The 27930-nt window shown below is 53.7% G+C and overlaps 5 protein-coding genes and 1 long non-coding RNA gene across 10 annotated transcripts in view; 4 read left to right on the top strand and 2 right to left on the bottom strand.

Annotated features, from left to right (window-relative positions):
• LOC116241348 (T-cell-interacting, activating receptor on myeloid cells protein 1-like) overlaps positions 1 to 27930 on the top strand; it is a 79566-nt gene that overhangs the window by 21019 nt on the left and 30617 nt on the right. The gene's annotated exons all lie outside the window — the stretch shown is intronic.
• LOC149914125 (uncharacterized) lies at positions 1416 to 1969 on the top strand. Its single transcript, XR_016460676.1, has 3 exons — positions 1416 to 1548; positions 1630 to 1773; positions 1894 to 1969. It is a non-coding gene; the product is annotated as an uncharacterized LOC149914125 (long non-coding RNA).
• LOC116241248 (leukocyte immunoglobulin-like receptor subfamily A member 6) lies at positions 3990 to 6650 on the bottom strand. 2 transcript variants are annotated; one of them, XR_016460671.1, is made up of 7 exons: positions 6491 to 6650; positions 6095 to 6158; positions 5703 to 6014; positions 5445 to 5585; positions 5265 to 5302; positions 4740 to 4947; positions 3990 to 4588 (listed from the first exon to the last, which is right to left on the bottom strand). XR_016460671.1 is itself a non-coding variant. In XM_090127890.1 (6 exons), exons 1-6 carry the CDS (start codon positions 6551 to 6553, stop codon positions 4810 to 4812), a joined length of 756 nt encoding a protein of 251 aa, XP_089984016.1. In that variant the 5' UTR covers positions 6554 to 6649; the 3' UTR covers positions 3998 to 4809. The 2 variants fall into 2 exon arrangements, 1 of the variants encoding a protein (XP_089984016.1); XM_090127890.1 differs by having other exon boundaries at positions 3998 to 4947; positions 6491 to 6649.
• LOC149914126 (platelet glycoprotein VI-like) lies at positions 7383 to 12459 on the bottom strand. The gene is made up of 5 exons (XM_090127862.1): positions 12267 to 12459; positions 11844 to 12185; positions 11602 to 11766; positions 11173 to 11210; positions 7383 to 8006 (listed from the first exon to the last, which is right to left on the bottom strand). Exons 1-5 carry the CDS (start codon positions 12412 to 12414, stop codon positions 7860 to 7862), a joined length of 840 nt encoding a protein of 279 aa, XP_089983988.1. The 5' UTR covers positions 12415 to 12459; the 3' UTR covers positions 7383 to 7859.
• On the top strand, positions 17880 to 19443 carry LOC116241868 (T-cell-interacting, activating receptor on myeloid cells protein 1-like). Its single transcript, XM_090127852.1, is given in 6 exon segments — positions 17880 to 17925; positions 17999 to 18034; positions 18146 to 18424; positions 18506 to 18817; positions 18941 to 19035; positions 19037 to 19443. Coding segments are annotated over 6 exon segments (813 nt in total). The 5' UTR covers positions 17880 to 17894; the 3' UTR covers positions 19097 to 19443.
• Positions 21811 to 25206, top strand: LOC116241688 (osteoclast-associated immunoglobulin-like receptor). Of its 3 annotated transcripts, XM_090127741.1 has the most exons (8): positions 21811 to 22107; positions 22181 to 22216; positions 22334 to 22612; positions 22694 to 23035; positions 23158 to 23298; positions 23493 to 23530; positions 24215 to 24328; positions 24645 to 25206. In XM_090127741.1, the coding sequence occupies exons 1-8, from the start codon at positions 22077 to 22079 to the stop codon at positions 24819 to 24821; spliced, it is 1158 nt and encodes a 385-aa protein (XP_089983867.1). In that variant the 5' UTR covers positions 21811 to 22076; the 3' UTR covers positions 24822 to 25206. The 3 variants fall into 3 exon arrangements, with proteins under 3 accessions (XP_089983867.1, XP_089983865.1, XP_089983866.1); XM_090127739.1 differs by having other exon boundaries at positions 22062 to 22107; positions 22334 to 23035; XM_090127740.1 differs by lacking the exon at positions 22181 to 22216 and having other exon boundaries at positions 22062 to 22107; positions 22334 to 23035.

A 27930-nucleotide genomic window follows, 5' to 3' on the forward strand; every position in this document is an offset into this window, starting at 1 on the left:
TCCCTATGGGTAAAGATCAGGGGAAGGGCTGACAAGGCAGACATCCTGGTGGGCGTCTGCTATAGACCTCCAAACCAGGATGAAGAGACAGATGAGGTGTTCTATGAGCAGCTGGCAGAAGCTGTGAGATCGCCAGCCCTTGTGCTCATGGGGGACTTCAACTTCCCTGACATATGCTGGGAATTCAACACAGCGCAGAAGAAGCAGTCTAGGAGGTTTCTGGAATGCAGAGAGGATAACTTCCTTATGCAGCTGGTCAGAGAGCCCACGAGAGGAACTGCCCCTCTAGACCTGCTGTTCACAAACAGGAGAGGTCTGGTGGGAGATGTGGAGGTTGGAGGCCATCTTGGACAGAGTGACCATGAAGTGATAGATTTCTCGATTCTTGGTGGAGCCTGGAGGGGGAACAGTAAAACTGCTACCTTGGACTTCAGGAGGGTGGACTTTGAAGTGTTCAAGGGACTAATAGGGGGAGTCCCCTGGCATTCAGTCTTAGCGAGTAAAGGGGTCCAAGAGAGCCGGTTGCTCTTCAAGAAGGAAGTCTTAAGGGCGCAGGAGCAGGCTGTCCCCCTGAGCTGCAAAATGAGCCGACGGGGAAGAAGACCGGCGTGGATGAATCGGGAGCTATTCTTGAGGCTCCGAGAGAAAAAGAGAATCTACCGCCTGTGGAAAGAGGGACAGGCAACTCAGAATGAATACAAGGAAGTCATTAAGATGTGTAGAGGTGAAATCAGAAAGGCTGTTGATGTGGTCGACCTAGGCTTCAGCAAGGCCTTTGACACTGTCTCCCACAGTATTCTCCTGCAGAAGCTGGCAGTCCATGGCTTGGATGGGTACGCTCTTGGCTGGGTAAGGAGCTGGCTGGAGGGCCGGGCTCAGGGAGTGGTGGTCAATGGAGTTAAATCCAGCTGGCGACCGGTCACGAGTGGTGTTCCCCAGGGGTCGGTGCTGGGGCCTGTCCCAGATCTTTCTTGATGACCTGGATGAGGGCATTGAGTGCACCCTCAGTAACTTTGCAGATGACACCAAATTGGCTGGAAGTGTGGATCTGCCTGGGGGTGGCGAGACCATTCAGAGGGATCTGGACAGGCTGGAGGGCTGGGCTGAGGCCAACGGGATGAGGTTCAACGAGACTAAATGCCAGGTCCTACACTTCGGCACAACAACCCCAGGCAACGCTACAGGCTTGGGGCGGAGTGGCTGGAGGACTGCATAGAGGAAATGGACCTGGGGGTGTTGGTTGATGCTCGGCTGAACATGAGCCAACAGTGTGCCCAGGTGGCCAAGAAGGCCAATGGCATCCTGGCTTGCATCAGAAAGTGTTGCCAGCAGGAGCAGAGAGGTGATGGTTCCCCTGTACTCAGCTCTGGTGAGGCCGCACCTCGAGTACTGTGGCCAGTTTTGGGCCCCTCACTGCAAGAAAGACATCGAGGCCCTGGAACGTGTTCAGAGGAGGGCAACAAAGCTGGTGAGGGGTGTGGAACGCAGGCCATATGAGGAAAGGCTGAAGGAGCTGGGAATGTTCAGCCTGGAGAAGAGGAGGCTCAGGTGAGACCTCATTGCTCTCTATAACTTCCTGAAGGGAGGTTGTAGTGAGCTGGGGATTGGCCTCTTGTCTCGTGTCATTAGTGATAGGACCAGAGGGAATGGTGTCAAGCTAAAGCAGGGGAGATTCAAGCTGGTGCTCCTACCACCCCAAGGCTTGTCTCTTTGTGCCCTCACCTCTTGGGGACAGCGTGAGACTGGAGGTGGCACCCACACCTGCACCCCCAGGTTGGTACCAGCCCCCATTTGGGTGCCCCCAGTGTCACCCACAGGTAGCAGTATCATCACATCCCTTCCCCATCGCGGTGATGCTGAGGATGAAGGCACCCAAATACCTTCACCCCTCAGGTGCTGAGTTGGTGTCCCATGGGAACCTGGTGATTGCAGTGGTGAGGGGCTGTGCTGCTGTCCTCGTTTTTGCCCTTGGCATCTTCTTTGTCATCGATGCCCGCAGCCTCTGGATACGGAGAGATGAGAGTCCGGGTGCTGACGTGGGTGCTGGAAGACCCCTTTAATGACTCCCCACAAGGTGTCTCATCTTTGGGGTGCGCTGTGTGGGTTAGATACACATTCCTTATTTTGGGCTCCCTGATGCTCTCTTCTCCTCTCAATGATTCCCAGATCTTTTCAAACCCAACACCTTCAAGTCCCCACCAGAGCCCCCAAATGCTTCCCAATCCCACCAAATCCCCAAATGCTCATCTCTAACAACAGTACCCTTTCTTTGCCCTCAAATCCCTTAGCACTCTTTCATACACGCAAATCCTTCCTGATCTACCCCATATCCAACATCAGTGCTGTGGGATCCCCACATCTGTCCCAATTCACCCCTCCCCTACAGATCACCTCTAAGCCCCCTGACTCCCATTCTGTCCAATGTACATCTCCTATAGATTCCCTCATAGACTATCACTGTTCTTTCTCTCTTTCTTGACTGTCTTATTAAAATGGTTTTTCTCTCAACCTCTGAGTTCCAGATTATTTGTCCTCTCATCCTCTCCCCCATCCCTCTAGGAGCAGTCAGTGAATGAAAAGCCTTTCTACATTTTCAGAACAGCCTTTCTCATCACTTGAGCAGATATAAGCAGAAGGACGTGATTACAAGCTCAAGAACTGAATGCAGAGGAGCCTCCTCCTAGTCAGCAGTCAAATCTTCAGTCACTCTCAAGAAGTCTTCATGCAGTCCCTAAACACTGTCCAGCTCCAAAATACCCTCACCACCCCAGTATCTACATCCAGCCCCAAAAAGTCTCCTCCACCCACAATATCTCCATCCACTTCCCAAAATCTCTATCCCCCCAGAAATTTCCAGCCACACAGAAATCTCCATTCACTCCAAAATTCTCTATCCAGCTCCACAACCTCCATCCATGCATCCCCAAATATCCATCCAGACCCCAAAGTCACCTTCCAGGCACAAAATCTCCCTTCACCTCCAAAATCTCCATGCACACCCCAAATCTACATCTGGTCCCAAAAACCTCCATCCAGCTTTTAAACACCCCATCGAGCTCACAAAATATCCAACGTTTCCCCTTTCATTACCAAAAGGGGGAAGTCAGCTCCCCTGCCTTTCCCCTCACTGCTGTTCCCACACACCAAATTCCTCTTTTCCCCCATTGGCTGACAAACACCACAACCCCTCTGTCCTTTTCTGAACAAAAATGCATTTTCCCCCATCACCAAAAATAAGCCAACCCAACCCAAACTCTGCTACTTAAACCCACAGACCAGTGTGAGCATCAGTGAAGCTGTGTCCTGACAGATAAATAACCTTGGTGGTCATTAAAAACAAAACAGCAGGCATGTTTGGCCTGACCTCACAGCTGTGTCACTGTCCTTCAGCCCTGATGTCAGTGCTGGGTGCTGTGAAATTATCAAAGGATTTGCAACATCACTGTCAGCAAAACCTTGTGCCCAAGAGCTGCTTCTGCTGGAATTGAATAAAAGAAAGGTAAAACCTTCCAGCAATGGGAATCCTGGCCCCAAAGGACGGACAAAATACTCCACTAATGGGAATTGTACCACAAAAGGCAGGCAAAAATATTCTAGAATGGGTATTTTTAACACCAAATCCAGGATAAAAACCCCCAGAAGCAGGAATTGGCCTTCAAATTGAGAATTAAGCCCTCCAGAAGCATAACTATAAAACTGCAGAAGAAGAAATCCTCCCCAAAAAGTAGCACAGATCTTCGTAGAAATAGGGATCCTGTCCTAAAAGGCTGGATAAAATATTCCAGACTGGGAATCTCCTTCCAGGAGAACAGGAGAAAACCATCCAGAAGTGGGAATCCTCTCTCAAACGCACGATAAAACCTTTCACAAAGGACAATCCACAAGGATAATTCTACCAGAAATGAGGGTAAAAATATTTGGAAACGGTAAATCTTCCACCAAAGGTTGGTTGAAACTCTCCAGAATTGAGAAATATCCCCAAAAGAAGGAATGACGACCTTCAGAGGTAGAGGAAGGGTAAAACCTTCCAGAAATAGGAATCCTCTATCATGAAGCAGAATCTAACACTTCAGAATCAGAATTCTCAACCAGGAAAGTGGAATAAAACCCTCCAGAAATGGGAATTCTGTCCCAACTTCACTGTGGGCGGGGTGCTGGTTTGGGATGTGGAGCTGGAGATGCGCACACGGGAAGGGGACGTGTGTGTGCTGTAGGGACAGACGTGGCGCTGACGTGGGGCACATGGTAAGGACACACGGACACAGGGAGGGCCTGGAGAGTGCAGGCACAGGGAGCACATGTGCACCGTCCCTCTCAGGGGGTTTGGAGGGAGGTGAATCTCTCTCTGTCTCCTGAGTCACACCTCTCCCAGCCAGCAGGGACAGATACCGCAATGGAGTCAGCCAAGGCTCAGAGCAGGAATACACGTCCATTTCCTGAGAGCTTCTCTTCAGAGCACTGCTTTGGAATGAAAAACTGTCCACAAAGTCTTGTTGCTCACCTCATGCATTCTTTACCGGTCTCAGAAAACATGCTAAGGACACCCATGTGCAGCACTGTGCACATCTACTGGTGTACACGCGTGATGCTGCAGACACCAAGGAATGGAGTTAATCACGGAGTGCACATCTGGGTGTAACTGTTGTGCACATGTGACGGTGAACACATGTGACACACAGGAACACATGCAGTGATACATGCATGCAGTGCACACGTGACGGTAAGCACACACAACACACCTGCACTGTGCACGCTGGCAGTACATGTGTGCACGCAACACACACGTGTTTGTGCACACGTATGGAGGCATCAGTGATGCCTCCCAACTGCTACCTCGGCGTAGATAACAGAGGGCTGGGGGTCAGCGGGGGGGTTGAGGGGCGGAGTGCTGGGGGTCACAGCTTGCAGCTCCATGTAGGTCAGACCCTCGCTGTCACTGGAAGGCACCTGGGGACACAGTGGGAAGGCAGAGTGTCAACCTGGGGTTTAGAGTTAATGGGACACTGCCTGAGTGATGTTTGGGTTTTTTCCTACAAGTGTGAAAGTGGCCCATAGGGTCTGAGGGGTATTCATTTCCACGATGCGGATTTGGAGTTCCTCATGGTCTGGGTCTGGGTGGTGTGCTTAACACGAAGGCAATCCATATGAGGCTCCCCTGGATCCCCTGGGGTCCCCATGGTGACAGGGTTTGGGGTTGTAAACGGGATCAGGAGGTGTTCCAAGGGGCAAACTGGGGTTTGGGGTCCCCTGATCCAGACACTTACCTGGAACTCCATGTCCTCATGCTTTTCGGCAGTGGCAGCTGCATCAAAACAAGGAGAGGAATGTGGTGGGGCTATGACCCGGGAAGGGGTGAGGGGGGGGCAGGAGGGGAAGAAGGGAATTGACTGAGGAGCGTTTGAGGGCATCTACTGAGAAATAAAGACGTTTACACCCTTCCCCACCAGGGCACTCATCTCTCTGTATCTGACGTCTGCAGCCAGCAAGGAGGAAGAAGATGGCAAGGACGAGGATGAAGAGAAAGGCAGCTGTGCAGCCCCCAACGACTGCCACCACCAGCTTCCCATGGGAACTGTCTGCAGCACCTGTGGGGTCCGGGTGTTTGGGTTATCACAACCTCAACCACAACCTCCATAGGGACAGGAGGTGACACAGCCACTCATGGGTGGAACCTGGAATACCAAAATGGGGTTGATACTCACCTGGGGTTGAAGGTGTGGGTGTCACCTCCAGAGTCACATTATTCCCAAGGGGTGAGGACAGAAAGGGGTGACCCCAGGGGCGGTAGGAGCACCTATAGGTGCCACTGTCAGCTGGGGTCACCCCAAAGATGGTGAAGGTGGCTGTGCCCACCACATCGGGGTCCTGGCGTTGGGTGGGGGCTGAGCACCCATCCTTGTGCAGAAGGAAGGCGGCCCCATAGTCCTTGTTCCAGCACTGGATGGTGACATTGGTCCCCATCTCCACACATTCCTCAGGGCTCAGGGAAATGCTGGGTGGGGGGAAACTGCGATCTGCATGAGCGAAGGGACAGCAGTGGGACACGGTCCTTTTGTGAGCAAGCAGAACCATCTGCTGTCCCCAGTGCCCTCACCTGTCAGCACCAGCTCCACAGGATCACTCTTCTCTGAATCCACTGCTGACCAAGACTCCTGGTACTGACAAAAATATCTACCTGCGTGCTCCCGATTTGTGTTCAAGAAGGAGAAGTCTGCAGTGTCCTGCTTCTTGTACTTGTAATTGCGGTATGTTTGATGCCCTTCCTGGTACAGCCAGACCCAGGCAGCCAGCTGGGGCAGGTGGCACCTTAGGGTGACATTTTCCCCCAGGGACACCCCCTGGCTGGGGTGCAGTGACAGGGAGGGTCGGGGCACTAGGACAGGGGACAGCAGTCAGCCTTGTCCCTGCACACCCCCCTGTGTACCTCTGCTGGCACCCTGACAATGCTCCCCTCCCTCTCTCCCCATGCTCCCCCCATCTCCATACTCACAATGCTGTGCTCTGCTCGCTGCCACCAGCCACCAACCTGCAAGGGACACGGTTCTGGTTCCATACAGGGCCTCCAACCCCCTTGGCATCACATCCCCATTGTCACACACCGAGAATGAGGGCCAGTGCCATTGGTGTCATGAGGCAGGAGCAGCTTGGAGACAGTGAGACTGCAGTGGGGACAGGGAGTGGCGTTGGGCTGCTGCCAGTTCCTCTTTTGGACAGGATGGTGTGATGTTGCCAACTGATGTGGCAATCATAGCTCAAATGGGAAGTGGCACGTTGGGGTCCCCAGAAATGTTGTACACATGGAGCTGTGCAAATAGTCCCCGCTGGTTTGTCCTTTGCAGTTTGTCCGGGCTTGGGTGTCACACACAGAGTTCTGCCAGCACGTGGTCCTGCACTTTTCCCCCCATGGAATCCCAAACACAGGACATGGCTCCAAAGGGGTGTCCCCCATGGAATGTCACATGTGGTCCCCAACACTTCCAGCTGGCTGTCCCTACGCACTTCAGGTACCACACTCCGTCCCCACTGTGCTTTCCTCCACCATCCCCACTGGGGGCAGTAGCAGGGATCTTTGGGGATGCAGTGGCACCACGCAGGCATAGGATGTGCTATGGGCACACAGGCACAGTGGAGCACACGTGTGGCACAGACATGGATCAATTCTAAGGAAATGTTTTGGCAGTAAGGAGTAAGAGTTTTGGCAGAGAAGGAGCACACGTGTTACACCAATGCGGTGCGTACCTTCTAAGGACACACTTGTGCATTGCTGTGGTCACACACAGGTTTACAGACATGATCTCACACACAGATACACAAAGGCAAGGCGTTACACAAGCAGTACATCTGTGTGTACATCTATGGAGTATATTTGCAAAACACAACTGTTCACCTCTACTCATTGATTCCCAACCCATCCCCGAGCTGCACCCGCTCACCCCATGCAGCTCTCCTCAGAGTTCCATTTCTCACCCGATGCCATATGGTGTGGGAGATGCCTTTGGCACTGCAGGTCAGCTGTCCTGGTTCGGTCCCCTCTCAGCTCCTGGTGCCCCTCAGCCCCTCGCTGGCAGCACAAGGCAAGAAGTTGAGAAACGGAACCACTCTCAGCTCTGTGCAGCACTGCTCAGCATCAGCTGAACCACCTCTGTGCCATCAGCATTGGTTTTCTGAAGCCAAAACTCACAGGACACAAGGAAGCAAATCAGCTTTATCCCAGCTGAAACCAGGACAATACCCCGCCATGTTCCATACAGCTTACATCAGGCTCAGGTCCCACTGTTTCCCATGCAGCCTAATTAACCACCATCTCCTATCCTGTGTTTCAGTACACATACACACACAGCATTTCCGTGGTCCCTTGGTCATCCCTGTGAAGTGTTGGTGGAGTACATTGAGTCCATGGCTTTGGGCTCCATCAGCAGCGCAGGGTGCGCTTGGTGGCTGTGACTCGTGGTGTTCGCCAGGGGTGGGTGCTGGATCTGGTGCTGTTCAACATCTCCATCAGTGACCTGGACAAAGGGATGGAGTCCACCCTCAGCAGGTTTGCAGGTGGCACAAAGCTGGGAGGAGTGGCTGACACACCAGAGCTCCGTGCTGCCATTCTGCACCATTGGGTTGGGCTCTCTTGAGTGGTGTGCAGTGACTGGACGAGGGGCAGTGGGCACAAACTGGAGCTCAGGAAGTTGCATCAAATCATGAGGAAGAACTGCTATACTGTGTGGGAGACAGAGCACTGAAACAGGCTGCACAGAGAGGTGGTGGGTTCTCTTTCTCTGCAGGTAATTAAAACCCACCCAGATGCTTTCCTGTGCAACCAACAGCAGGGAAACAAGTTGAGCAGAGAGGTTGGATTTGGTGAACTCCAGAGGTCACTTCCAACCCCATGCCTGTGGGATTCTGTGCTATGACCTGGCTGAGAATCTGGGCTAACCACAGGGCCTGTGGCAGGGGTTGGATCAGCCAGTGTTTGATGGAGGGATTTAAAAATGTCCATCAACACTTGGCACTCCTGTGGAGCAGAGAGTGCCCGTGTGAGGAGTTCCCGCGGTGAGGGTCCTGCAGTGCCAGAGTGATGGCACTGCTGAGCACAAGGAGCACATGGCATCCATGGCCGCTGTCACACGAGCACACGCTGCAGACAAACGGGCAGAAGCATCCAGAATTGCAGGGCAGCCCTCAGAGGCGAGAAGCAGCGCCAGCGCAGTGAAGGGAACAGCCCTGAGAGCTGTGATGGATGGCACCGAGTGAAGGAACAGCTGAGCGCTGTGAGCAGCAGCTCTGAGGCTGCTGTACCGCTGAGAGCAGTTGTGTTGGAACACGCTCTGCTCACAGCTGTCGGGATCTCCACCCATACTATGAAAGGGTGCTGAAGGATTGGATGGCAAGGAAAGGAGGCTGTGGTTAGAGATGAGCATTTAGTAGGGTTCTGAAGGAGCTGGCTGAGGTGGTTGCCGAGCCGCTCTCCATCATATTTGAGAAGTCGTGGCTGTCTGGTGTGGTCCCGGATGACTGGAGGAAGGGTCACGTCACTCCCATTTACAAGAAAGGGAGCAAGGAGGACCCTGGGAACTACAGGCCGGTGAGTCTCACCTCTGTGCCTGGGAAGATCATGGAACAGATCATCCTGGATGACATGCTTGATCACATGAGGAAAGGGCGTGTGATCCGTGACAGCCAGCACGGCTTCACCAGAGGAAGGTCATGCTTGACCAATCTGGTGGCCTTTTATGATGGAGTGACGGCATCGGTGGACAAGGGAAAGGCGACCGATGTCATTTACCTGGACTTGAGCAAGGCCTTTGACATGGTCCCCCACCACATCCTTCTCTCCAAACTGGAGGGATGTGGATTTGATGGGTGGACCACTCGATGGATAAGAAACTGGTTGAAAGGCCGCAGACAGAGGGTGATCATCAATGGCTCTATGTCCAGGTGGAGGCTGGTAACGAGCGGCGTCCCCCAGGGATCTGTCTTGGGACCGGTGCTCTTTAACATCTTTATCAATGACATTGATGACGGAATTGAGTGCACCCTCAGCAAGTTTGCTGACGACACCAAGCTGAGTGGTGTGGTTGACACAGTTGAAGGACGGGATGCCATTCAGAGGGACCTCGAGAGGCTAGAAAGGTGGGCCCGGGTGAACCTGATGAGGTTCAACACTGCAAAGTGCAGAGTTCTGCACTTGGGCCGGAGGAATCCCAGGCATCCCTACAGACTGGAAGGAGAGGTCCTTGAGAGCAGCCCTGTGGAGAAGGACCTGGGGGTCTTGGTAGACGAAAAACTTAACATGAGCCAGCAGTGTGCCCTTGCGGCTCGGAAGGCAAATGGGATCCTGGGCTCCATCAGAAGAGGGGTGGCCAGCAGGGACAGAGAGGTGATTGTTCCCCTCTACTCTGCTCTTGTGAGGCCCCATCTGGAATACTGCGTCCAGGTCTGGAGCCCCCAGTACAAGAAAGACAGGGAGCTGTTGGAGAGGGTCCAGAGGAGGGCCACAAAGATGATCAGGGGACTGGAGCACCTCCCCTATGAGGACAGGCTGAGGGAGCTGGGCTTGTTCAGCCTGGAGAAAAGAAGGCTGCGGGGTGACCTCATTGCAGCCTTTCAGTACATAAAGGGAGCCTACAAAGAGGAGGGGAATCAACTCTTTGAAAGGGTGAGTGACAGCAGGACAAGGGGAAATGGTTTTAAGCTGAGGGAAGGGAGATATAGGTTGGATGTCAGGGGGAAATTCTTTACGGAGAGAGTGGTGAGGTACTGGAACAGGCTGCCCAGGGAGGTTGTGGATGCCCCGTCCCTGGAGGTGTTCAAAGCCAGATTGGATGGGGCCCTGGGCAGTCTGGTCTAGCATTAGGTGGAATGGTGGTGGCCCTGCATGTGGCAGGGGGGTTGGAGATTCATGATCCTTGAGGTCCCTTCCAACCCTGGCAATTCTGTGATTCTGTGATTTAGGGGTTTGGTGTGATTGGGAAGCACTTGGGGGATCTGGCAAGGACTTGAGGGTGCTAGATGAGGTGAGATCTGGGAATCATTGAGAGGGAGCTCAAAACATTGAATTGGGTTCTCTCCCACACTGTGCATCCCAAAAATGAGACACGCTGGAGGGAGGCCTTGGTACGGTCTGCCAGCACTCACGTTAGCATTGGTAACTGGGGGCTGTGGAGTGGTGGGTCCCCCCATGAGGCGGCATCTCCTGGTTGGCACAGATCAGTCCCTCACTGTCACCAGGGGTCACTTGGAGACAGTGGAGAATGGCTCCTCTGTATGGAAGTGAGGAGGGACAGCTCTGTGCTAAGTGTGAGTGGTGATTGTAGTTGGTGTGTTTGGGACCTTGGGGGGCTTTGATTTGGGGTGTCATTGGTCCAAAACTCTCAAAAAGGGAGATCCTTTGTGAGGGTTTGTGGGGTCCCACTACATGGTTTGGGGCTGCTCACACTGTCAGGGGGTTGATTAGGGCTGGGAGATGCCTAGGGTCTCCAAAAAATAGTCCTCCAAAAAAACTTTGATCTGGGGCCTCGGGAGCTCTCCACAATGCAGATTTGTGCTTCCCCATGGTGAGGATCTGGGGCTGCGCATTAGTGTAGAGTAAGCTGTATGAGGAGGAGGGTGCAATTGGAGGATGGGGTGTCCAAGGGGCAGGTTGGGATTTAGGATCCCTCACCTTTAGGTTTCCCTTACCTGAAAGTGCATGGCCTCGGGGATGTTTGTGTCAGCCCCTGTGTGAATACAGGAGGGGAAGAGGGTTGGGGTTATGGAGGGTGAAAGGGAAGTGATGCTTGTAGGGCATGTGGGGACATAGAGGGAATGGCAGGGGAGTCAGGAGATACTTGAATGAATTTCTAGGGGATCAGTAAGGGATGGACATCCGTGCACAAGATGACTGGGGTAATGTATGAGGGCTGGAAGGGGAAATAGAGGGATATGTGGGGGCATTTATAGGTGATGGAAGGGGAGCAGGGGACACTTGGGAGAATCGATAGGCAACCTGTAGTGGATCGAATGGCACACCTGGTGCATTCTACAGGAGAAGGGAAGAGGAGGAAGGGGACAACTGGGAAGTTCTGTAGGACATCAAAACCATCTAAGACTTTCCCCACCAGGCCTCACATCTCTGTATCCAGTGCCTGCGGGCATTGATGACAAAGAAGATGCCGAGGCCAAAGATGAGGGCAGCAGCGCAGCCCCTCACCACCGCCAGCACCAGGTTCCCATGGGACACCAACTCAGCACTGTGGGATGCAGGTATTTGGGTGTCTTCATCCCCAGCATCACCTGCAGAGGGATGGGATGTGATGACTGCCACCCATGGGTGACACTGGGGGCAACAAAATAAGGAGGCTTGAACCTACCTGGGGGTGTGGGTGTGGGAGTCACCTCCAGCGTCACGCTGCCCCCAAGGGGTGAGGACACAAAGGGAAAGTTCCTGCTGTGAGAGGAGCACCTGTAGGTGCCAGAGTCTGCCAGGGTCACTCCAAAGAGGAGGAAGGAGGCCGTGCCAGCACCATCAGGATCCTGGCGCTGGACAGGGGCTGAGCAACCATCCTTGTGCAGGAGGAGGGAGGTCCCATTATCCTTGTTCCTACATTGGATGGTGACATTGGTCCTTGTCTCCACACACAGGGTGACGTTGGTCCCCATCTCCACGCATCCCTCCCGGCTCAGGGAAATGCTGGCTGGGGGTGAGTTGTAATCTGTGCGCAAAGAAGGGACAGCAATGAGACATAACCTTGTGGGCATCGACCAGGCCCACCCATTGTCCCCAACACTCTCACCTGTCAGCACCAGCTCCACGGGGTCACTCTTCTGCCATGCCCCCCATTCCTCTGACACCTGGTACTGGCACCGATATGTCCCCGCATGTTCCTTACTTGTGCTAACAAAGGAGAACTCTGCCGTGTTCTGTACCTGGTGCTTGTACATGCAGGAGAGGAATCGTTCTTCCTGGCAGAGCCGGACCCGGCAGCAGCTCAGCAACACACAGCCCTTCTGTCACCAAGCCCCCTCTTTATGGGTTGGGGAGGGATTCAAAGAAAGACAAAACTCATAGGCTGAGATAAAAACTATTTACTCAGACCAAAAAGGAAGAGAGAAATAACCGTAGTGGTAAAAGCATTTCTATGCTTACTAAATCAGTGATGCTCAACACAACTGCCCACCGCTCTCTGACCAGTGCTCCAACTTGGGAAGGATTTGCAGTCCCTTCTGCAGTGTGTGTCAAGAGATTTGAGGAGTACAAGTAAGGATCGTGGGGTAAGAATTGAGCATTTAGGTATTTGGTGTCATTGTGAAGTGCATGGGGTCTCTATGCATGGCTACGGGGGTTCCACTATTGCTTGGGATGCCCATGGGATCTGGGGCCTTTCCAGGAAGCTTGGTGATTCCCTGAGACTTTGAGCTTGCTGCAGAGTACTTGGGTGCTATTTGCTCAGATCTGGGGTTGCCTATAGGGTCTGGGTGATTTTAGGGCTGGAAGAGCACCAGTGGGGCTGGAGGATTACATCTGGACTGTAGATTTTGGGTTTCCCATGGGCTGGATTTGGGGATGAACATAAAGACAGAGTAAGATGTATGAGGCTGGGAGTCTCTTGGGGTCCATAGGGACAGGGTTTGGAGTTAACAGTGGTGTTTTGGGGGAGTCTCCAAGGGGGCAGGTTGTGCTTATGGATTCCCTGACTCAGATATTGTCCTGGAAGTGAATGGACTCAGCCTTCCTGGGGGAGGGGCTGTATCTGTATCAAAATGGGGAGGGGAGCGGGATGGGGGTTATTGAAGGCACCAAAGAGCACGAGGGGGTCAGTAGTGCATGGAAGTGAAGGCAGGGGAAAGTAAAGGGGATTGATCCACCTATACAGGATGGAAGATGAGGAAGGACACAGCTGGAGGGAGGTATAGGGATTGAAAGGTATGGGAGGGAGATTGGGGGGGTATATGAACTGTGCAAGAGGAAACAGAGCATACTTGTGTGTGATCTAAAGCTGCTCTATCGAGTGTCGAAGTGATTCAGCTGTCTTCCCAACCAGGGCTGTCATCTCTTTGTATCCAGAGGTGGCGGACATCGAGGACAAAGTAGAGGCCCAGGCCAAAGACGAGGGCAGCAGCGCAGCCCCTCACCACTGCCACCACCAGGTTCCCATGGGACCTCCTCTCATCACCTGTGGGGTCCAGCAGTGTGCATGTCCTCATCCCCGGACATCACCTCCACGAGGATGGGATGCAGAGACTCTGCCAGCAACGGGTGGCATCAGAGACACCGAAATGGGAGGCCCAGAACTACCTGGGGCTGCAGGTGCTGGTGTCACCTCCAGTGACATGTTGGCCCCAGGGGGAGAGGACAGGAGCTAGGAGGTGGTTACAAGATAGGGACACCTATAGTTGCCCATGTCAGCTGGTGTAACTGCAAAAAGAGTGAATGTGGCTGTGCCCCCACGATTCTGGTCCTTGTGCTGGACAGGGGCTGAGCTCATCCTTGTGCAGGAAGATCGTACCCCCATATTCATGGTTGCAGCACTGGATGGTGACATTAGCCCACATTTCCACACACTCCATGGGACTCAGGGAACTGCCAGGTGGGGGATAACTGTGATCTGAGTGCACAGAGGTAACAGCAATAGAACACAGCCCTGTGGGGACAGCCCAGGGCCATCTGCTTTCCCCAGTGCCCTCACCTGTCACCACCAGCTCCACGGCATCGCTCTACTCCGATGCCCCTGGTGGCTCCAACAACCAGTACTGACACAGATGTTTCACTGCATCTTCCTTCTTTACACTAACCAAGGGGAACTCAGCCATGTCCTGTACCATGTCTATGTCCTCCTGCTTTTCAAGTCCCCAACGGCCTTCCTTGTAGAGCTCAACCTGTGCAGCCAGACAGGGCAGATGTCACCACAGGGTGACAGTGTCCCCCAGGGACACCCCCTGGCTGGGGTGCAGCGACAAGGAGGGTCGGGGCACTAGGACAGGGGACAGCAGTCAGCCTTGTCCCTGCACACCCTCCTATGCCCCTCTGATGGCCCCCTGACCACACTCCCCTCCCTCTCTCCCCATTCTCCCCCTGTCCCCATACTCACCCTGCTGTGCCCTGCACGCTGCCACCAGCCACCAACCTGCAAGGAACACGGTTCTGGTTCCACACAGGGCCACCAAACGCCGTGGCACCACGTCCCCATTGTCACTCACCCAGGATGAGGGCCAGTGCCATTGGTGCCATGAGGCAGGAGCAGCTTGGGGACAGCGAGGCTGCAGTGGGGAAAGGAAGTGGCCGGAGAGCTGCTGTCAGTTCTCATTTTGGGATAGAACTGCCATGATGTCACCTCCCCATATGACAATTGTGGCACGCAGATGACAGTGCACACATCTCCTTTACAGCGCCCCACACAGGCTGTCACCTGTCAGCTCTCACAAACTGTCCACAAAGCACTTCCTGAACGTGGCCTGCCACTGTGCCCAACATGGGGTGCCAAACACAGCACACGTGGCTCCAATGGGGTGTCCCACACGGAATATCACATGTGATCCCCAACACATCCAGGTAGCTGTCACCGCATATTTTGGGCACCACACTCTGTCCCCACTGTGCATTCCTCCACCATCCCCACTGGGGACAGCAGCAGGGACCTTTGGGGACACAGTGACACCCACACAGGCATTTGTCAGATGCTAAGGACTAAGATGTACTTCGAGGAACACCCGTGGTCTGTTGTGTTGGATTGGTACAGATTGTGGCATCCCACAGCAGATGTGGTGGGATTATTGACATAAATCAGAAAAATGTGTTGTCCTTCATAAACGGTGGCTGGATTTTGGGGTGGATTGGTTGGCTTTGGGATTCTCAACCGGTTGTAATGAATGTATAGTGGTTAAGGAAGAGATGTTAGAGATGAGCATTTGAGGGTAATTGATGTCATCCAAAGGCAACTGATGTCATCTACCCGGGCTTCCACAGTGTCCTTGACAAGATTTCACACCACACCCTCATCTCAAAATGGGAGAGAGATGGATGTGAGGATTGGGCTGTCCTGGAGAGAAGGAATTGGTTTGGAAGTCGCAGCCAGAGGGCTGTGCTCAACGGCTCCATGTCCAGTGGAGGTAGTGTTAAGTCGTGACCCCCAGAGGTCCCTCCTGGGAGCGCTGCTCTTCACCACCTCTCTCACTGACAGAGATGATGGCATGGAGTGCAGCCTCAGCACTTTGCTGATGGCGCTGAGCTGAGTGCTGCAGTCGATAGGACAGATGGAAGGGATGCTGGAAAGGACTAACAGAAAGCACATTCTTGACTTTCTGTGCTGTGCTTGGTATGCCCAAACTCTGGCAGTGCTTTGCTGACACACCGCTCTATTGTTTTCATGAGAGAGTTTGGCTACACATCCGTTTTTGGCCAAGCTGTTGTTGTGAACTCCCTTGTTTTTGACCTTGGGAAGGTGAACTGCTAACCCAGCAGGCACAAGGGATGTCTGAGGGGAGCCTGGGAGTCATCTTCATCATCTTCATGGTGGTCATCGTTGCTCTTTGCCAATTCAGGACTGCCACCTCCAGATGAGTCTCACCCCCATCCCTTCTCCAGCGCTGAGGGCCAACACTTTCACTCCTCAAAACAGACCTTGGAATCAGAGCAGTGATCAATCTGATTCTTGTCCCTCTCACTGCGTCTTGTTTTTCTCCTCCTCTGTGACGAACCTGAGTCACCGTCACTTTGGAGGATTCCTTCCTTAGCTTCCAATTTCTGCATGATATTGAATGAGAAGAAAGAGATGTAGGAAGAGATGAAGAGTTAAAAGCCCAAAGGGGATATGTGGAATTTCAGTGCAGTTTAGACAGAGCAGTGTAGTATTCATTCCTTTCTGCCTTCCTCTCTTCAGCACTGCCTTCTTTCGGTACTCCTGACTCTTCTTCCCATCTTCATTATCCCCCTGGTAGACCTAAACGGGTGGAAAATATATCTGGGGGGTTCTTGAATTGACAAGTGCATTTTGGGGATTGTTTTCTGAAATTATTTCTGTTTTGGAGCATGGGAAAGAGGAGGGAAGAGAGGGAAGGAGGGTTTGTGCCACACAGTGTGGTCTGTGTGGTGCACAGAATGGAGGAGGAAGCTTAAAAATAGAAAAGGGGAAGTCCTGTGGGCTGAGAAAACGGCCATCTAGGAAAAAAATCCCCAGGAAACAGCAGATGGTCTGAGTAGAGGTTGGGTCAAAAAGACCATTTTATATCTCAAGCTCCAGCGATGGAGTGACTTTAGTCACTGTAGGTGGGATAATGGTTGTCCTGAGGGTAGGCTGTGTCCTCTCCTCAAATTTCAAACCAAAGCCAGGAGATCTCTGCACTAAAGACTGTGGGTGGCTGACTGTACTTTGCAAGCACCAAAGGAGTGCAGGCAACAAAGAACTTTGTATTCTGGGTTGAAGGAAAAGTACTGCGCAGAGTGGCTTGCTGGGAATATCCCAACAGCCTGTGATCTTTCCTCTCTCCTCTTTTCCAGAGCTTCAAAAGAAAAAAGAAAGGCATCTCCCAGCTCGGGGTTGGCCTCTCAAGGGAAAGCAAAGAGCATCCATGGAATTGGGTGAACCACTCTCCCTCCTCTCACCTGTGAGTTGTTCTGCTTGTCCTGGTGGCTGCTGCTCCTCCAGCCCATAAATCTGGGGTACTTCTGGGACTGGGGCCACATCGAGATCTGACTCCAGAGGTAGTTATGAGGTTCTGAGGTCTGGAAAGGCACCGTAGCATTCAGAGCTGTGCTTTGAGATTTGGAAGTTCATTGAGATGCAGAAGTGGTGCACTGGGTGGGAAAACTGTTTGACTCCTACTTGAAAACAGAGACATATTTTGTTTTCTTGGAGATGATCATTGTGATTTTCCCCCATCTGAACCTGTTTGTTCGTCTGCCCTTCCAGATGTGAGGTGCAAGGTGGTGTCTTCTGAGCCTCCATGGGGGACTCTGTTCAGCTCCTCCCGGTGCAGCATGGAGAGGAATTGGGTGGTGGGACCACGTGTTCCCCAGTGCACATGTCAGTATCAGCATGTGTCCATATTGGAGTGGGTGTCACCGTGTCCCCAAAGATGGCAGATGCTGTCCCCAGTGGGGATGGCAGAGGAAAGTGCAGTGGGGACAGTGGGTTAAGTGCAGGCTGCACATGTTGTGGAATGCGTGTAACATCCCATGTGTGACACCCCATTGCAGCCATGTGTCCTGCAGTTGGCATCTCACAGGGGACAGCCAGCAATGTTGTATGAACCAGTCCCCGTGTGCCACCCCATGCTGGGCCCCATGGTGCCACCACATGGGGAAGAGAATTGTCAGATGAGGAGGTGACATCATGCCATTGTGTCTCCAAGGGGAAGTGAGAGTGGATCTCCAGCCACTCCCCGTCCCCACTGCAGTCTCGCTGTCCCCAAGCTGCTCCGGCCTCATGGCACCAATGGCGCTGGCCCTCATCCTGGGTGAGTGACAATGGGGATGTGGTGCCACAGGGGTTGATGGCCCTGTGTGGGACCAGGACCGTGTCCCTTGCAGGTTGGTGGCTGGTGGCAGCGAGCAGGGCCCAGCATCGTGAGTATGGGGACCAGGGGAAAATGTGGAGAGAGGGGGGGGAGCATGGACAGGAGGCCAGCAGAGGGGAAGGTGTGCAGGGACAAGGCTCACTGCTGTTCCTTTTCCAAGTGCCCAGACCCTCCCTGTCGCTGCACCCCAGCCAGGGGATAGAAGTGGGGAGCAATGTCACACTAAGGTGCCACCTGCCCCGTCCAGCTGCCTGGGTCTCGCTGCACCAGGAGGGAGTTTGGACATTGTCCCGGTACATTGACAAGGAGCAGGACATGGCAGAGTTCTCCTTCCCTAGCATAATGAGGAAACACGCAGGTACATATTGGTGCCAGTACGAGGTGTCTGGTTATGAGGACATATCAGCGAGGAGTGACCCCGTGGAGCTGGTGCTGACAGGTGAGGTCACTGGGGACAGCAGATGGCACTGGGCACTCCCAACAGGACCATTTCCTATTGCTGTCCACTCCCCTTATGCAGATCACAGCTTTCCCCCACCCAACATCTCTCTTCACCCCGAGGAACGTGTGGGGACAGGGACCAATGTCACCATCCGCTGCTGGAACAAGGACTATGGGGCCACCTTCCTCCTGCACAAGGATGGGTGCTCCGCCCCGGTGCAACGTCAGGACCCTGGTGATGCTGGCACGGCCTCCTTCACCTTCTTTGGGGTGGCCCTGGCAGACTCTGGCACCTACAGGTGCTCCTTCCACCCCTGGCATTCCCCCTTTCTGTCCTCACCCCTTGGGGACAGTGTGACATTGGAGGTGACACCCACACCTGCACCCCCAGGTAGGTACCAGCCCCCATTTGGGTGCCTCCAGTGTCACCCATGGGTGGCAGTGTCATCACATCCCTTCCCCATGGCGGTGATGCTAGGGATGAAGACATCCAAATAACTCCTGCGCCCCGCAGGTGCTGAGTTGGTGTCCCATGGGAACCTGGTGGTGGCAGAGCTGAGGGGCTGTGCTGCTGCCCTCGTTTTTGCCCTTGGCATCTTCTTTGTCATCATCAGATGCCCGCAGCCTCTGGATACGGAGAGATGAGAGTCTGGGTGGGGAAGGGATTTAATGGTTTTGATCTCCTGCAGATCTCTGTAGATCTCCCCAGTTGTCCTCTTGCTCCCCTTCCATTCTTCTGTAGAGTGCACCAGGTGTACCTTTTGATCCACTATTGGTTTCCTATCGATTCCCCCAAGTGTTCCCTGACCCCATCCCATCTCCTACAAATCCCCCCATGTATCCCCTGCCTCGCCTTCCAGCCCCTATCAATTATCTTATCCACCCCTCCCCTACAGATCACCTCCAGAGCCCCCTGACTCCCATTCAGCCCAACGTACATCTCCTATAGATTCCCTCATAAACCATCACTGTTCTTTCTCTCCTCCTTGACTGTCTTATTAAACCGGTTTTTCTCAGCCTCTGAGTTCCAGATTATTTTTCCTCTGCTTCTCTCCCCTATCCCACTGGAAACAGTCAGTGAATGATGAGAAAGGCTTTTCTACACTCTGAGAAGAGCCTTTCTCATCACTTGACTGCAACTCTCAAGCGTGAGAAGACAAGATCCTCTGGAGAAAGACATTCCCTCACTCTGCATTCTCTGTCTCTGCTTCTGCTCTCTGGTGAAGGCTTTGGGGAAAAGCACTGTGAGTCGGGCAGGGCAGCGCAGGGTGCACGGCAGTAAGAACTGTGCATCAGCCCTGAAGGCACCCAAGGGGGGATTTATTTTGGCACGGGATGGAAACCGTGAGTCTGCCTGAAAGGTGACGGGGGAACGGCCCTGGCACGGTGTGGGTGCTGGGGAGGACATTTACAGTTTGGGGTAACAGGGGTCACTGTCACACTGCACTGCCAGGAGGGGCTGGGCAGGAAAGTGAGGAGTGGGACTTTGTGGAAGGAGGGAATGTCTGAACCGGTTTTCTTTCTCTTGGTGATGGGATCTGTGTGAGTCACTACTGCTGTCTTTGTGATGGTTCAACGTTTGTGTTGTAAAAGTGTTCCTTGAGGAATCCCATTCCCTGTTTGAAATACTCTGTGTTGCTGGGGACGTTGGTTACGACTCTTACCCAGGGAATTTGGTGCCCTGGGGAAGCGGGTGGGCTCCATTACCCAGCATCACACAAGGGATTTTCAACCAGTCCTGAAGAGCAGCCGGGATAAACAGCTGTGATGGGACAAAGGGTGTCAAGAGAAAAACTGAAAAGACCCCTCTGGCTCAGTGGAGAGATGTCATTGGTGAGCCTGGGGGAACACTGACTAAGAATCCAGGAACATAAATGATGTAACAGGACCAGATGTTATAACTGAGTTTTGTAATGGTGAGACCGAGTGCTGGGTGTCTGTGGGAATGTATTGTTTGAGTCGTGGGCTTTGGAGGGAGTGGGATGAACTGGTTTGATGGTGTGTGGGAGTGTAATTGAGGGTACAAATAGTGGAACTGTGAGGGAAAAAAGGCGGAAGGGTTGAGGAAAATCAGTGAGATTGAGATATCAGAGCTTATGTTCTGTGCCGGCATGAGAACAACCCCCTGCATCCCCCGTTCCCGGGGCTCATAAGCAGAACTCTCAGAGAAGCAGAGACAGATCCGCAGCCAGAGAGTTCACTGAGCAGTGCTGCACAGAGCCAAGGATGGCTCCGTTTCTCAGTTTCTTGCTCTGTGCTGCCTGTATGGCATCAGGTGAGCTCTGAGGAGCTTCCTGGGGGGGAGAAGCCACTGCTGGAGGTGATGAGCGGTGAGCTGTTGCATCGTGCATCACTGGTTTCTATCTATTCAGATCTCTATAGTTAAAATCACCGTTATTTCTCACTTCCCTTTTTGTCTTCTCTGTGTGTTTCAGTATTTATTTATGTTGAAGACCCCATTCAGAAACAGCCCTGAGGCAGGATGGCTGTGGGCAGCACGGGGTGTGGGAGGACACGGGCAGTGTCCCTCACCATTGTCCCCAACACGAGCAAGATACGAGCCCTGCCGTGGCCCCAATCAGCCCAGCAGGCACAAAGGGATGCTGGGGAGAAGCTCTGGGACTGCAGCACTGCCAGACTTTGCAGCTTTGGCATGGGCACACTCACAGAATGGGGACACTTACAACCATATGGCTGAACTAATGCTGCTGATCCCTTCCTCTGCCCGTCTCTCTCTTCCTCTTCCCTGCACTCCATCTCCTTCTCTTCCCTTTCCTCTCCTGAAGCTGTTCAGCAGTGCAAGGCTTCTTTCCATTTCTCCTCGTCGCATCGCTCAGCCGCACAGAGAGATGTAACAGTCAGAGTGCCAATGCCTCCATAGCAATCACAGTGCAGAGATTCTCATTCAGATTGCTGATTGCATTTGGACCCTCAGTGCCGGTTTCACCTTCATGAGTTCTCGAGGGAAACTCCAACTCTGCCCTGAGTCACGGTCATTCATCTCAGTGCACCTGTGTCCCAGAGCCCATCGCTGCTGCTGCAGAAAGCAGCAGAGAAGGCACCAGACGTCTCTGCTTCATCTCTGTCCCAGTTTGGAAGGCGCCCATTCTCATCCAGTCACAAACTGATGTTCTCGCTGATCCTACCTTTGTTGTTCATCCATTTCAAAACCCCTCTCTGTTGTCCCACTCAGCATCGTGCAGCTTCACCCCTCACTGAGCTTTGCCCACACAAACTCTGCACGGTGAGCACAGAGTGTGGTACCCAAAGCACGTGGTGACAGCTGGCTGGACGTGTTGGAGAGCACAAGTGACATCCCATGGGAGAACCCCATTTGGAGCTACATGTCCTGTAAGTGGCATCCATGGGCGACACCAAGCAAGGCCATGTGGCGGTGGAAGAATTTTGAGGACCCTGTGTGACATCCCAGGGTTGACTGCTTGTGTGCGACACCCCGGTGGAACCTTCTGTGCTGCTATGTGTGTGCCACCCCATCAGGTTCAAAACATCGCCACTCCCTGGGGACTGAATTTGGCACGTGAGGAGGTGGCAAATCACAACGTCCTGATGCAAAAGGGGAACTGAGAGCTGCTTTCTCTCCCCACTCCGTCCTCACTGCAGTCTTGCTGTCCCAGAGCTGCTCCTGCCTCATGGCATCAATGGTGCTGGCCCTCATCCTGGGTGAGTGACAGTGGGGATGTGGTGCCACGGGGGTTGGTGGCCCTGTGTGGGACCAGGACCGTGTCCCTTGCAGGTTGGTGGCTGGTGGCAAATAGCAGAGCACGGCATTGTGAGTATGGGGACAGAGGAAGAATGGGGAGAGTGGGAGGGGAGTGTGTTCAGGGTGCCATCAGAGGTACACAGGAGGGTGTGCAGGGACAAGGCTGACTGCTGTCCCCTGTCCTAGTGCCCAGACCCTCCCTGTCGCTGCATCCCAGCCAGGGGGTGTCCCTGGGGGGCACTGTCACCCTGCGCTGCCACCTGAGCCGGCTGGCTGCCTGGGTCTGGCTGTACCAGGACGGAGGTAGGACACACAACAAGTACCAGGACAAGGAGCAGGATGCGGTCGAGTTCTCCTTCGTTAGCACGAGTTGGGAGCATGCAGGGGCGTATCGGTGCCAGTACCATGTGTCTGAGCCACTGGGGACATCAGAAAAGAGCGATCCCGTGGAGCTGGTTCTGACAGGTGAGGGCACTGGGAATAATGGTGGGCCTTGGGCTGTACCCACAGGGTGGTGTCCCACCTCTCTGCCCTCCCTGCACACAGATCGCAGGTACCCCCCACCTGGCATTTCTCTGAGCTTTGAGGGACACGTGATGACAGCCATCAATATCAGTATCCACGTGGGGAGGGGGTCCAATGTCACCATCCAGTGCTGGAACTGGGATTATGGATCCTCCTTCCTCCTGCACAAGGGTGGGCACTCAGCCCCTGTCCAGCGCCAGGACCCCAGTGGTGGAGGAATGGCCACCTTCACCCTCTTTGGGGTGTCCCCAGCTGACACCGGCACCTACAGCTGCTCCTACCGCCCCTGGGGTCACCCCTTTGTGTCCTCACCCCTTGGGGACAGCGTGACACTTGAGGTGACATCCCCACCTACACGTCCAGGTAGGTCTGAGTCTCCCATGTCTATGTCCCTCGTATCACCCATGGGTGGCAGTGTCACCTCATCCCATCCCCAGGGAGGCAGTTTCTGGGGATGGCATCACCCAAACACCCGGACTGCACAGGTGCCAATGGGGAATCCCGTGGGAGCCTGGTTGTGGCAGTGGCAGGGGGCTGTGCCACTGTCCTCGCCTTCGGCCTCATCCTCATCATCTTCTTCCTCCTGCCTGCCCGCAGACGCCGGATACAGAGAACAGCCAGCTCTGGTGAGGAAGAGGTTAAATGGTTTCATCTCCCAGAGATGCCGCAAGCACTCACTGCTGCACACTGCAACCCCAGTCCATTCCCTGGAGTTCCCATTTCCCTGTCCATCCTGTATAAATCCCCCTCCATGTCCCTCTGGGATCCCTCTGAGTTCCTCCATAACCACGACCCTCCCCTTTTCCTCTTTTTGATGCAGGTGAACCCCTCAAGATTTCCAAGGCCAAGGAGCTCCAGGTAAGAGTCTGTGTGTGATGACCTTAAATTCCAAACTGCTCCCTAAGCTCTCCCCCTCCCAGCAGACCATAAGAGGAACCCAAAACCCATGGTGAACCCAGATGACCTCCAGTACTGTATGGCTTACCATAACCTTATCTGCACTCCCCAAACCCAACCCATGTACAACCCAAATCCACACTGTGGAGAGTACCCACATCCTTCATCTCAGCCCCCATATTCCCTGAGGACATCTACACCCCAAGCTAAACACAAACTCCATGAACATCACAGAACATGAACCCAAAACACCACTCATCCGGACCCTTAGTGTCTGACCCACGGCGCTGACAATCTCAGCCAACTGTCAGATCTCCAAACCCTAAATGTCCACTGAATACCCCATGGGAGACCACAAACACCTACGTCATACCCGTAGAAACTCCACAACTAAGCTTCTGCACACCCCTAAACCCTTAACCATCCCCCAGATCCCATGGGCACCCTCAAGCCAAGTAGTGGGAAGCCCTAACAACACTTGTAGCATCCCTCAGAGTCTGACCCATGCAGACCCCGAATCTCAGCCAGCCCAGAACCACAAGCGCACTCTCTTGGCTATTACCCTACATACTGAGACCATTGGTCCCCCCACAAGCACTCTGGGGAACCCCGTGGTATCACCCCACCATTTCCCTGTGTCTCCAGGTGCCACCAGAAGACAACGAGGGGCTGACCTACACTGAGCTGCAAGCTGTGACCTCCAGCTTCTGCCGCCCTGGGGCCAGCACGGTCCCCCTGCCCCCTGTTATCTATGCTGAGGTGGGCTCCGAAAGACCCCAATGATGTCCCTCCCACATGGGTTGCCTCCTTTTTGGAGTGCAAGAATGGAAACAGACACCAAGTTCCCGCTTGGGTCTCATTGATGCCCTCTGCTCCCGCAGTTCCAGAAATCTCCCCAAATTTAACGTCCCCCAAATCCCCACCAGTGTGCACCAAATTGTCCCTAATCCCACTACATCCCTGAATGGTCATCGCTACCATCACAATCCATCCTTTTCACCTGGATTCCTTTACACCCCTGGACACCTCCAAAGCCTCCCCATACACACCCAAACTTCATCCAACACTCTTGTAGGACCCCCACAGCTCTGCACCAAACTCCACCAGCAGCCTTGAGGGATCCCTGGCTTGGTCCCAAGTCACCACAAAAGGCCCCATAACACTGCAGTGGTGTGTAACAACAGGCGTGCACGAGCCCACGAGTGCAATTCAAGGAGTGTTCTCACACTGCTGTCACTGTCAGCACTACTGAAACGCACCGCCTCACTGTGCTCACATCCGCCACTTGGTCTCCATCAGAGCTCACAAGCGTCGATGAATGTCAGTGGGGCCATTATTTCTGCATGGGGGAATTCAGCTCTGTCCCATATCCGTGTCAGATGCCGTTGTGCCAATGTGTCCCCTCTGCTGCCGTCTGTCACGTGGCAACAAAAGGGGATGGGACACTGGTGGGAAGGTTCCACCTCTGCTGCTGTCCCACTGACATTCCCATCCGATGTCGTGGGCCAAAGTAATAAACCTGCAGGTTTTACTTTCAGAATAGCCCTCATGAAGTATATGGTGTAGTTCAACTCTTACTAACTGAACTTTTTGATATCGTTCATTCAAACTAAAAAAAGAGAAGCAAACCCATTAAACGAGTTTGAGGTGTTTGCCCTTGTTTTTGTGAAACAAACGCATCAGTCTGGTTCAGTGGAAGCAGCTGCTGTTCTTAGTGAGCTCTCAGGTGTCTGTCAGGGAGTTCTGAGGGCATTTCCCTCCTCCTGTGCTCCGTCCTTGGCAATAGTTTGTCACAGATGTCCGTACCCCAAAGGGCCGTGCCATGGATGAGGCAGAGGTGGAGCCATGGCTGTTTCTCTCTGCTCACAGAGGGCTCATGGAGTCTGGGAGAGACACACGGCCACAGTTCTGAGCTGAATGCCTGGCTGCAGCGCTGTGCATTCCAGCTGAAAATTCACAACTCCTGTGTTTACGGATGATTTTCTCAGCACTTTGGAGCCCTGTTCCCCAATCCCTGCACACAGCTGCTTATTTCCACTGCTCACAGTACTGAGCATCACCCCATAACCAGCCCTGTGGGACTGGAGTTCATCTCCTTGTCCCCAAAGGAACTCCTCATTCCTGAGGGGTCCCTCCAACCTTCCAGTCCTGCCCCAAAATACACCCACCATTCCTCTGGAAACCAAAACTCTTTGCAATCCAAGCCAAAATCGAGCCACCAGTCCTGTGGGACCTCAGATCTGTCCCCAGCCACCCCAAGGCCAGCAGGATCCATGTATCTGACCACACATGTGCACACCCATATGTGAGCCTCCACATGTGTGCCACTGCATCTGGTCATGTATCTGACATGTGTGGCACAGTCACACAGGCACAGCAGCTGTACACGTGTACTCCATGCTCAGTGCTCTGCCTCTGTGTGTGCGTGACATCATGTGTGTACACTGATCCACGTACAAAATAATGCACACCTGTGTGTCCTTAGCATGTGACAGATGTCTGTGTGGGTGTCACTGTGTCCCCAAAGGTCGCTGCTGCTGTCCCCAGTGGGGATCACAGAATCACAGAATCACAGAATCGTAGCGGTTGGAAGGGACCTCCAGAGATCATCGAGTCCAACCCCCCTGCCAAAGCAGGATCCCTACACCAGGTCGCACAGGTAGGCGTCCAGGCTTGTCTTGAATATCTCCAGAGAAGGAGACTCCACCACCTCCCTGGGCAGCCTGTTCCAGTGCTCCGTCACCCTCACCATAAAGAAGTTCTTGCGCACATTGGTGCGGAACTTCCTATGCTCCAGTTTTCGGCCGTTTCCCCTTGTCCTGTCTCCGCACACTGCTGAAAAGAGTCCGGCCTCGCCACTCTGCCCCCCACACCTTAGATATTTATAGACCTGGATCAGGTCCCCTCTCAGTCTTCTCTTCTCAAGGCTGAACAGACCCAGATCACTCAGCCTTTCCTCATAGGGGAGATGCTCCAGGCCCTTCACCATCTTTGTGGCTCTCCGCTGGACTCTTTCCAAGAGGTCCCTGTGTTTTTTGTACTGAGGAGCCCAGAACTGGACACAGTACTCCAGATGAGGCCTTACCAGGGCAGAGGAGAGGGGGAGGATCACCTCCCTCGACCTGCTGGCCACGCTCTTTTTAATGCACCCCAGCATGCCATTGGCCTTTTTGGCCACAAGGGCACACTGCTGGCTCATGGCCAACCTGTCGTCCACCAGGACACCCAGGTCCCTCTCCGCAGAGCTCCTCTCCAGCAGCTCATCCCCCAACCTGTACCGGTGCATGCAATTATTCCTCCCTAGGTGCAAGACTCTACACTTGCTTTTGTTAAACCTCATCTGGTTTCTTACTGCCCAGATCTCCAACCTGTCTAGGTCTCGCTGAATGGCAGCACAGCCTTCGGGCGTGTCAGCCAATCCTCCCAACTTCGTATCATCAGCAAACTTGCTGAGGGTGGCCACTATCCCCTCATCAAGGTCATTGATGAAGATGTTGAACAGGACCGGACCCAGCACCGACCCCTGGGGAACACCGCTGGTTACAGGTCTCCAACCAGACTCTGCACCGCCAACGACAACCCTCTGTGCTCTGCCAGTCAGCCAGTTCTCAACCCACCTCACTGTCCACTCATCTATCCCGCACTTCCTCAGCTTCGTTATAAGGATGTCGTGGGAGACAGTGTCAAATGCCTTGCTGAAATCAAGGTAGACTACATCCACTGCTCTCCCCCCATCCACCCAGCCAGTGACAACATCATAGAAGGCTACCAGGTTGGTCAAGCACGACCTCCCCCTGGTGAACCCGTGCTGACTACTCCTGATAACCTCCTTTTCTTCCAGTTGTCTGGAGATGGCATCCAGCACAATCTGTTCCATCACCTTTCCAGGGACAGAGGTGAGGCTGACTGGCCTGTAATTACCTGGATCTTCCTTCTTGCCCTTTCTGAAGACCGGAGTGACATTGGCTATCCTCCAGTCTTCAGGCACCTCCCCCATTCTCCAAGACCTCTCAAAGATGACAGAGAGCGGTTCAGCAATCACCTCTGCCAGCTCCCTCAGCACCCGTGGATGCACCCCATCGGGTCCCATGGATTTATGAACATTGGTGTTGCCTAGGCGCTCTCGGACCGCCTCTTCCCTGACTAAAGTGAAGTCTTCCATTCCCCAGACCTTCTCACTAACCACCAGGGCCTGGGGTTCCTGAGGGGGAGCTTTTTCACTGAAGACAGAAGCAAAGAAGGCGTTCAGTATCTCCGCCTTCTCAGCATCCCCCCTTACCAGAACACCCCCCTCACTTAGTAGGGGACCTACATTCCCCCTACTCTTCCTTTTCCTGTTAACATACTTAAAAAAGCCTTTT

This window comes from Phasianus colchicus, chromosome 31, assembly GCF_987193195.1.
Source record: "Phasianus colchicus chromosome 31, bPhaCol1.hap1.1, whole genome shotgun sequence".
NCBI lineage: Eukaryota > Metazoa > Chordata > Aves > Galliformes > Phasianidae > Phasianus > Phasianus colchicus.